The sequence below is a fragment of the Populus euphratica genome, unplaced genomic scaffold (assembly GCF_000495115.2).
Source record: "Populus euphratica unplaced genomic scaffold, PopEup_1.0 scaffold8.1, whole genome shotgun sequence".
Taxonomy (NCBI): domain Eukaryota; kingdom Viridiplantae; phylum Streptophyta; class Magnoliopsida; order Malpighiales; family Salicaceae; genus Populus; species Populus euphratica.
This window is the reverse complement of record NW_011499855.1, coordinates 2,188,522-2,199,672: the sequence shown is the minus strand read 5'-3', so window position 1 is coordinate 2,199,672 and position 11,151 is coordinate 2,188,522. Positions and strand designations below refer to the sequence as shown.

At 32.7% G+C, this 11,151-nt stretch overlaps 2 protein-coding genes across 2 annotated transcripts; both read left to right on the top strand.

Annotated features, from left to right (window-relative positions):
• Positions 1 to 914: 914 nt before the first annotated feature.
• Positions 915 to 2,466, top strand: LOC105123043 (uncharacterized). The gene is made up of 3 exons (XM_011022501.1): positions 915 to 985; positions 1,432 to 2,066; positions 2,155 to 2,466. Exons 2-3 carry the CDS (start codon positions 1,467 to 1,469, stop codon positions 2,440 to 2,442), a joined length of 888 nt encoding a protein of 295 aa, XP_011020803.1. The 5' UTR covers positions 915 to 985; positions 1,432 to 1,466; the 3' UTR covers positions 2,443 to 2,466.
• A 7,473-nt stretch (positions 2,467 to 9,939) lies between these two features.
• LOC105123042 (uncharacterized) lies at positions 9,940 to 11,151 on the top strand. Its single transcript, XM_011022500.1, has one exon. It carries the CDS (start codon positions 10,286 to 10,288, stop codon positions 11,141 to 11,143), a length of 858 nt encoding a protein of 285 aa, XP_011020802.1. The 5' UTR covers positions 9,940 to 10,285; the 3' UTR covers positions 11,144 to 11,151.

Genomic DNA, 11,151 nt, shown 5'->3' with positions numbered 1-11,151 from the left:
CCAGAAAATTGAACGCATTTTTGTTTACGTTATGTCTTTTGCTCCACGCGCAAAAACAAGAAGTTCCCACGTTGCTCGAATGGAAGCTGTAATGGTTTTGTGGCTTTTGTCTTCGTTTCTCAGAATATTCTGGATACTGTGTAAGGTTTTGGCGCGGATCCGTTGACTCGGTTGCTAGATGATCTGATTTATGTCCAAAGCCACCCCACGTGTGAGGGTTTTTTTTTTTTTTTTTTCATGATGTGAGATTTTAGGCCGTACACTAACTCTTTCCTTGTTTTAAAAATTCAATTATTCATTTCCATTTAAAAATATTATTACAACAATAAAACAGGACGTGATTGTAATCTCTAGATTGTCTCCCCTCCACGCCTAGATTTAATATGATAAATTGGATAAAACTAGAGAGATAAAAAGAAGAAGAAGAGAGGTTAATCACATGATTAAATATTTATCTCAATACATTTTAAACAGTAAATCACATGGCTTAATGCCAATTTAAATAAAATTGAATTGTTCCTAAGGAGACAATCTTTTTGTTAAAACTTTATAATTCCAAAATTTGACATTACCATTGAGTTTAAATTTAAGTGAGTTCATTTAAATATTATGGATCATGGTTTATATATCATCTTATATTTTATAATACTCTTATAATATTGCCAACGATGATGGAACTATTCTAGTGAAACTTAGTTATTCTTCAGCCTTGAACAGAGTCAAAAGAAAGTCAAAAGAAAATAAAAAAGAGTGGTTTGGCAATAGCAATTCGAATCCATTCTAAAAATCGTGGTTTGGCACGCGCAAGGCTGACAGCATCCCCCATTCAAGAGCAGCCACCAGGCACGTTGTGCCTGTTACATTTGCAGCACAGTCACCGCTAGTTAATATTCGGTGATCGTTCTTTTGAATGGTTCATTCGTTTGCATTTATCAGTAAGATCTCTCTTCTTCTTCTTCTTGAACCACCAATCCCCTTGTTTCAGGTTCTTTCTTAATCTTCTGGTGGTATTGTATCATTGTCGTGGTTTAATTTTGCCTCTTCTGTTTTCTTTGGAGTACGAAACATTCAGCCAGCCTTTATCAGATGAATATTAGCTTTTGATCACCTTTATTGCTTTGCATATCAGTAATATTAATGTTTTTTTAGACTGTTCTAGTTATCTTAACCTCTTAGGTTGAGTAATTTTCCGATGCTGGTCATATAGTAGTTGTACAGTCCCGTCTTTCGTTTTCTGTTCTTTTTCATTTTTAAATAAATCCCAATGGCCAGTCTCTTTAGTCTTTAGTTTTGATGACTTACTGTTTAGATATTCATTCATTATCTGATTTTTCTTTGACATTTCACGCTAATTCTGTTCAAGACATATTAATTGCTACCATTTTTTGCATGCCCTGTTCTTATTCTGAACCATCCAAACTTTTAATACAGAGAAATTTATACCAAATTAAAGGAGAAGTGTCGAAATGTCGGGTGTTTCTCTCGCTGTGAATCCACCATATGAACCTAATAGAACCACTGTTTCAGCAACAAAGGCTCCGCTTCAGCGACAGGAAAAGCAGAATTCGATGGTAGGAGGTTTAATGGGATCATTGCGTGTTATAGAACTTCAACTAGTAGCCTTCATTATGGTTTTCTCAGTTAGTGGCCTTGTCCCGCTACTTGATCTAGTCTTCCCAGCCTTCACCTCTGCTTATCTTCTAGCCCTCTCGCCCTTCGCTTTCCCTTCATATGGCAGAACCTCATCAGAGATTTTCCAAGGAAGCAGATTTTTTAGATTCTACGTCATTTTGGGAACAACCATAGGACTGTTCTTGCCCCTAGCCTACGTGTTGGGTGGGTTTGCAAGGGGTCATGATCAAGCAGACGGGTCAGTAACAGCTCATTTGTTCTTGCTCTCGTTTCAGATCCTTACTGAGAACATAATAAGTGGTCTGTCGTTGTTTTCACCGCCAGTGAGGGCATTAGTACCCTTGCTTTATACAGTCAGGAGGAGCTTTGTTAACATTGATTGGATAAGCGATGTGTGGCTCACCAAAACTCTACCAGCAACTGCTCAAGTTAAGGTAAGTGGTCCTTAATTTCTTTTCCATGATTTAGATTTAACTTAAACGAGAGCTAATTAGCTTAACATATTTCATGTGGTTGATTCAGGACATTGCGTGGTATTCGTTTGGGAGGAGTCTAGCAGCTGCCAATCTAGCATATTTCTCAATCAATCTTCTTCTTTTTTTGATCCCGAAATTCCTTCCACGGGCTTTTGAGAAGTATTTCAGGGATATGGATGAAAATGAATCAAAGATGGCAGAGGACAAGCGTTTTGCCGCTGCAAACAAAACCAAATCAGCAGATAAGAAAGCTGCTTGGTTCACTTCTGTTTATTTATCATCACATTTGGAGCAGTTCTTCTACTTGTGCAAGGATTTTTTTTTTTGGTTATAAAAGGACATGTTTCTGATCAGCAACTTCTGAACTTTTACTTTTTATATAGCCTCGTAGACTTGAAGCGGTACAAGCTATTTCTACACCACCGATATGTATACTCTAGAATAAGCAACAGGAATCCCAGATTAAGCATGTTACATGTACCAAATTTAAATCATAAACCAGGCCAATGCGATTCCTTTGGAAAGAGAGCATTTGGTATACTTTACTCGTTCCTTGAAGAGTATAGCCTACTAACTGGTTTCCAACATATGAAGTGTCAACGCTTGTTGCATGAAATGGCTGCAACCCTTTATGCGACGAGCATGAAGTGTCCGATCGCTCCCGATCATTCTGCTATATATATATATATATATATATATAGCAGAATGATCAAGAGGTCTGTATATTTAGAGATATTGTCGAGAAATCACTTTCATAAAAAGATAGGAAGTGAATTGTTGGAGAGAGGTAAGGGACATTCAGTTTGTGAAATTTGGTTATTTTTAGGATAATCTTAGTGATTTCATTTCATCGGCTTATAATTCAGTCCAATTCAAATCCAATTAAGGTTTCGGGTTTTACTCTTTTTCTTTCTTCATTGACATAGAAGCTAGTTTTCATGCTAATTTGGATGAGTTCTGCCATAAAAATATTCTATGAACCCTTGAATGATTATTCATGGCAAAGCTCATCCGAATCAGCATAAAAACAACCCTACAGATTCTGATATCAATGAAGAAAACAATATAACAAGCTGATGAGGTGAAATCACTGGGATTACCCTAAAAATTATTAAAATTTGACAAACGAAATGTCCTTAAGCTCTCTCTAGCAATCCACTTCCTATCGCCTCTTTTTGGATGAGAATACTTTCTCAGCTTCATCTCTAAAGGTATGTATATTCCTCTTAATCACTCTGCTATAAGAGGTGGCCGACGACTTCACGTTTGTTACATTGAGTGGCAGCGGCTGTTTCAAGAACTGTAACCACTTAAAAAAGTTCAGCACTTTTTTTTCTCAAACGAAGAAGAAAACCGAATTAAGTCATGGGCGTGTACAAATTGGTTTTTCATATCGTTTATTACGCCCTTCTTAAACTTTACAGTAGAAAAAAACGATTTCAATAAAATTTCTAGACGGTATCTTATCTTATACCACCAATACCTATGTAAAATTTTGATGGGCTTGCAGCAACTGAAAAACTGCACCACCATAGTGGCAGTCTAAGATGGTTTGGTCTCACCAAACACTTGAGAAGAGCCGATTGCTATAGCCTTGTGATGATGGAAATGAAACTTTCTTTTCGTTTCTGGGCATTAATTATTTCTATTAATTAACAAAACATTAAACAGAATAGTTAAGAGTATGTTTCACAATGGGGCTGTTGTGTTTTTGAATAAATTTATTTATTTATTTATTTTTGTTTTCTAAATATTTTTACATACATATGTCAAATTAAGATTTTTTAATAAATAAAAAATATTATTTTAATATATTTTTAAATAAAAATATTTTAAAAAATAACCACTACCAAACTCATAAATAGTATTTTGTTTTTAGTTTAATTTAGCCCTTCAACAGCTCAATTTTTTTATTTAGTTTTTTTTTTAATTTTATTCTTTAATATTATATTGTTTAAGAAATTGTGATTTTTTATTTTTTTATTTTTTTAGTTGGGTTATATACTGATTTTACAGATTTAGTTTTTTTCTTGATTTTAACCTCCAATATTAGATTTGTTGGAAATGAGGTTTCACGATATTTTTCTATTTGCTTTTATGAATTAATGTTGATCTCATTATTTATATTAGAAATTTAACAAATTAACCCTGGTGGACTCGAATAATTATTTTTTTAATTGATTTTTTATTTATTTTATAATTCAATATTGGATTGGTTGAGAATTAAGTTTTGTAAATTGTTTGATTTGCTTTCTTTGTGCTTATCTAAATCTTATGATCAAAGCATAAGTTGACCCTATTTTTTTTTTATCATTTTTAATTGAATGTTTTTCAATTAGGCTTTGTAAAAAAAATTTATTTGCATTCCATGAGGTTATTTTGATCGAGTTGAGCTAAGTCGCGGGTTTGACGGGCTAACTTGGGTTAATTTTGTTTATTTTTTTATTTTTTAATTGAATATATATTTTTTCAATTCCACCTTCTAACACCTCAATCTTTTTTTTTATATATATATTTTTTAATTTGATCTCTCAATATTAGATTATTTGTATATTAAGTTTTATAATTTTTTTTCAATTTATTTTATGTGAAATTACCCTAGTTTCATTAGATTTATTTATTTTTTCTCAATTTTAATTTTTAACATTGGATCTGTTGGAAATAGAATTTTATAATTTTATTTATTTATTTTTTATAAAGTTATTTTTATCTTATGATTCAAGTAGAGGGTTTATCAAGTTAGTCCATGTTAACTTGAGTTGTTTTTTTTTTCATTCTCGTTTTAGTTGTTTTTTTTCCTTTAATTTCATCCTTTAATATTAGATTTATTAGAAATTAAGTTTCATAATTTTTTTAATAAAATCATCATGATTTCATAACCTGAGTTATATATTTAACATATTAATCTGAATTAATTTAATATACCATCATTTTAATATTTATATTAAAAAATGTTACCCAATATATCATTCATTCAATATGATGATATTTTTAATTTATAATTAATTTTTTATTAAAAAACACAACAACAATACTTGGACATAAAAATAAATTTGACCCGACTGCATTACAGCTCAAATATACGATCCAGTTTTCCCTAATGCAAATCTCAAAAACATTCCATGATTGTTTTGATTGCCGAGAGGTCAAGAGACGCTAGGCATTGGGATTTCGTTGATTTTTGACGACTGCAGAGTTTGTGGCAGGAGTGGGAAGCATCAGTCGAGTTTGTTGAGGCGAATGTCTAGGCTGCTTACGCTCCCCAGGTAAACAAAGGCCATTCTTAAGCGGTGGCATGTTTAGACATGTTTTATCTCCAGCAAAGCAATGCAATTACCGAGGGGACGTCAAAAATTGGTATTGTATGCAATTGTGTATGTCTTGTAATGAGATGCGGTGGGGTGAGACTGAGTTTTTTATTTATTTTTTTACTAAACGTACAATTTCTTTAAAACACAAATTATATCTTATTAAAAGCTAAAATACGTATTTATTTTTTTTACTTTTTTTAATAGATCCCACTAAGAACACTCAAACACATTTCACCTTTCACGGCTGCCCTGCCGCTGAATCTGCAATATGGATTCAACTGTTAGGAAAATGTCTCTGGGCCCACTGATAAATTAGCCTAGCAGCAAGGCCATGTCTTCGTGCTTGGAAACTTTTTATTTAAAATTAATTATTTTTATGCTTTTAAATTATTTTAATGTATTTATATATATAAAAAATTAATATATTTCCAAATAAAAACAACAATTACTACAATACTAAACATGTTTTAATAGTTGCCATCCAAGGGCATTTTACATATTATTATATCATTTAAGGAAAATTATTCAAAGAATTCTATAATTGTTTTTAACTTTACAATTAAGTTTTTAAATATTATATTTTGCAACTTTGGATTAAAGTAGATTTTGAAAATCAATGAAATAACAATAATACATCCATATAAATTAAAACATGAAATGTAACATTACCACACAAATTATTCTTTCTCTTCTATGTCATACTCCCCGTCAAGAATTATGTCATACTCCCCGTCAAGAATCATAGTCTACTTCTTTAAATCCATAACTCATAACAACAGTCGTTCTCTCTCATAATGATAGACTGAGCTAACACCCACAAAACCTTCGATCTTCATAGCCGTCACAAGTCTCCACCTGTAATTTCACCAAAAATCACTTAAAGTCCTAGCCTCTTCTTTTTTTTATTGAAATGGTAAGATTTAGATTTTAATTGTTTAAAGTGTAGTAATAATTATTTTTTAAAGTATTATTAATTTAAAATATATTTTTTAATATTTTTTAAATTTTTTTATATTATTATATATCAAAACGATTTAAAAATATAAAAAAATATAATTTTAAATGAAAAAATTAAATTTTTACCAACATATGTTTTAACAACACTCCTGAACAGGGGCTTCAACTGAATCATTTCACAGCATAAACACACTGACTGCCATAGTCGCCCTCGTCTTTTCAATTCCCATCATTTACCCAACCATTTCCTTCAAGCAATCGACACCTTTTGCAAGTAATGGTTTTTTTCGCACTCTTTCTTGATTTTACGTTAATACACACAGTTAATAGTTTTTCTTATGCATTGGTTTACTTACAGAAGTCGGATATTTGGCGAATCTTACTCAACCCTAAACCAATGACAAACAAATCAAGTTCATTAAGGCTATGAAAAATGCAAGATTCCCTCAAAACCATGCCCACGACCAAGCCCATGCCCAGATAGAACCCAAATCAGAATTTTAAAAATTAAAAACCCAAGGCTATGAAAAATGCAACAAATTTCTCGCATGCTTTCAAATCTATCACCCTCGGATTTGACCAATTCCAAAATCGTAACTTTAGTTCAGCAAGGCAGCAGGTAGATTCCTAGCAATTCGACTAGGTTCACATCCTCAAATCAGTACGTGAAAATATTCAAAATGAGCCATGAGTTTCTAGTTGCTGGGTATTTAGGGATGAAGGTGACAAAGTGGGTGGGTTTCTACGACGTGAAGGAGAAAAGTTACTGTGCAGACAAAAAGAAGAAAGGGAGAGATGCGGTGGAGATGACGGTTCCCGATGGGTAAAGATGTTAAATGATGGAAAATTTTAACAGCAAAAAGTAAATGACAAAATAAAATAACAAAACTATTATTTGGGGACGGTTTCCAGGTTAATTTAAAAATATTGACTAATTTAGATTCTGTTTTTTCTTAAAAAATAAATTTCAGGAAAAATGAATTATGAAAAAAGTAAATTTTAGAAAAAATGAATTCCTGAAATATTTTCTGATGTTTAATAGTGTTATGAAAATTGAAAAATAAATATTCAAAACAAAATATATATAACAATCAAAAGTTTGAGGATCAAATTTGATATAATCAGCAAATAATGATATTTCTAAATTTTTCACAACTTCCGGAAAATGTTTTCCTCCTAAATTTTTCAGAAAAACACTTTCCTGAAAATCAAGTCAAATTTTTCTTTGACTGGAAAGTGTTTTCCGTTTACCAACTTTTCTAACAGCAAACAAACACAAGAAAGTTTGGAAAATGTTTTTTCCGGAAACCACTTCCGGAAAACAAACACAACTAAAAAGAAAAACACTCTCCTGAAAACTAAGTCAATTTTTTTTTTACTAAAAAATATTTTCGTTGACCAGAAAGTATTTTTCGTTGACCGGAAAATGTTTTTTGTTGATTGAAAAATATTTTTTATTGACCAGAAAATATTTTCTATTGACTAATTTTTATAATGATAAACAAACACAAAAAAAATTAGAAAATAATTTTTTAAAAATTATTTTTTAAAAAACAAACATGGTGTTAGTCACAAAACAATAAGTGAAAGTACCGGTGGCAAAGGTAATTCACAAAAAAAAAAAAAATTTAAAGAAAATTTGCCATGTTTTCGTTCATATGATATTGTTATTCGGATACTAATTATTAATTAAGCATATTATGATGATGAGATAGGCAAGGCTGTAAGAGCATTGCGCCAGGAGAAACAGAGAAAATGATAGAACAAGGCAGCCACCTCGCCGGCCTCTACTCTAAAGTCATCTCACCACGTAAATATCAGTTTACAAGGATTTGGGAGGTAAGCAGATCTGAGGTAGATTGTTCAATAAATTTCCGTTGACTCAGCCAACATGCTTAATTGACCCATTCCGTCTTGCATTTTCCCAGGAAGAAACGTGTGCTGTGGTTTTTCAATGTCAAAGCTGCGTGGTCTTGCATGTTTTCCCCAGTCACATAAAGGAAGAGCCTTTGCCATTTGCCAACTCCGTCTATCAAATTGCGAAACTGCGCGATGTCTGTACGAGGAGTTCAGTTTATCCTAAAATTTTATCAGGTTTCTCTTTCAAATTAATTATCCTCAAATTTTATTTCAGTTTTTTTAAATTAATATTTTTAAAAATTTATTTGAAATTATAATAGTGATTATTTTTTAAATTATTTTTATTAAAAAATATATTAAAATAATAATTTTTATTTTTAGTATTAATATACCAAAATCATATATAAATATAAAAAAATTATAATTTTTCAAAGAAGAACTCTGCCTGGCATAGTTCGATTACAGAAACTGCATTAGGAGTGAGAAATTCTTTTTAAAACATCACGAGCTGAGCAATTACAATTGCAAGGTCCAGCCCATAGCGTACACTTTTCGAAGCTGTGACTTAAGACCGCAGCTTCTGCAGAATGGACAGTAACCGAGGGGGTTGCTTTTGCGTTTTCAATGGAAAGCCGTCTGTTTCCAGTCAAAAGCAGAGAGAGTGAAAATATATTTTGATTATTTGACCAATGCTCGTCTTACATGTGCAACACCGCACCAGTCAGTCCTATCTAATAAACATATTGAATATCATGACTGGATTTCTTACACCGTTCTCTGTGCTCGTGGACGGTTGTCCTTATCCGAATTCCGACCCAGAAGATAATAAAATCCAGCCACGTAAAGAAACCGTACCAGGCCTCTGTGTCTTCGCCTTCGTGCTAGAAATGTTTGTACGATCCGTGGCTGAGAGGAGATGGGCAAGCAAATTGCTTCGCCCACTCGTATCACAAGACAGTGGTCCCTTGTCTGTTACGTAGTGGCGGTGCCAAAACCACGCGCCAGGGACGCCCTTTTTTAAAATCCAGTCAGGGTTCCACCCGCCAGGAAGCCGGGTTACGGATCATTTGTTTTCACTCGATCAATCTAAAAAAATAAAATAAAAAAACTCCACTGCACTCACTCTAGTATCCTCTAGAGTTTATGTAAATAAATAAATAAATAATACAAATCTGATCCACTTTGCTAAAAAATTTAACAAAAAAATAAAATAATAATAATAAAAAAAGCTAACAAACACTTTAATGTAATTTCACAATAGCAATTAACCGGGCTATTACTTCAAGATAAAACAATTAAAGCTTGTTTTATTGTGTAATTATAATTATTTTTAATTATTTTTATATTAAAATACATGTTAATATTTATTTTTTTAAAATTAATATATTTAAATTATTTAAAAATATTAAAAAATTAATAAAAAATTTAATTTTTTTAAAATACAAAAATAAACTGATATCAATTTATTATTTCTAAAACTCTTATATTCGGTAAATACATTATTATAAACAAAATCTTTATTATTGACAAATTTCTACTCTCTAGTTTTAAATTTATTCCTCCATGTTAATGTTGAAAAATAAAAAATATAATTTTAATATATTTTAATAAAAAAATATTTTACACTGGAACAAACATTAAAAATAAATTACCCCATTCATATACAAAACATAAATCGCAAGCCAAAAAAAAAAGTGAAAACCTCTCCCCTCCATTTTCTCGTTTTGTACTCCCACTTTCCATAGAGGCTATCCCATCACAAGATTCATACTTTAATAATTCATACAGTATCCGTAAATAGGAACTTCGTCTGTTATTACCGTAAACTTCAACTTTAATAATTCATAGGCAGCACCTCTCTCTTTGGTGGTTCTCAGGTCAAACAACACAAACCCTAATTTCTCTCCCCCTTCCCCTCTCTCTCACCTCAACAAATATCACAATAAAAACCAAAAAAAACCACCCCATCAATTCTTTTCTGTGCCCATCAGTCGCTCCATCGAGAGAAAAAAATCGAACCAAATTCCAAAAAAGGCCAAGAAAGGGAAAATGAAGATAAAGAACAAAGGTAAAGTATATCCATCTCCATCTCCATCTCCATCTCCATCTCCATCTTCTTCTTCTGTTGGTGCTAAGAGAGATGGTGATGTTCTCTATGTGTTAAAGCTTCTACCTGCTGCTATTCTAGCTTTAGCTTCTGTTCTTTCACTTGAAGACCGTGAAGTTCTTGCTTACATGATTACGAGGTCCTTAAAAACCACTACCACAAACAACCCGTCTTCTTTCCATCAAGATTCTAAAAAAAAATCCTCCAAGAAACCACAAAACAATAATAATAGCCAGACTAGTAACCATAGAGCTCCAATCTTTGATTGTGATTGCTTTGACTGCTATAGAAGCTACTGGTTCAGGTGGGATTCTTCTCCTAACCGTGAACTCATTCATCAAGTTATCGAAGCCTTTGAAGAACACTTGACCAGCGGTGAAATGTCAAGGAAAAGTAATAGAGGTAAAAGGAGAGACAAAACGGGTCATCGGGCTGGTGAAAAACCGGTTCTTGATGTTCCCGGTCAACCCGAGATACTAACAGTTCTGGAGACCAGTAATACTTCTGCCCATGAATCTCCCCCTACTGGTTCGGTTGCTGATGTTGCTGATGTTAATGTTGGTTGTCCGGATAATGGCTTGTCACCTGAGAAGATAACCGAGAGGGAAGAAATGGAGGAGGCTGTCAAGCTTTATGATGAAGTGTCAGAGGAAGTGGTGGCAGCGGAGACAGAAGTGGAAGCGGCTGCTCATGGGGTGGCGGTGTGTAGCCGCCACAAGGGTTTGGCAAGGAAGGTGTTGCCGGATGTGTTAGGATTGTTAAATTCTCGTTTATGGAGTCTTTTGAGTCCGAATGTGTAAGTTCCAAA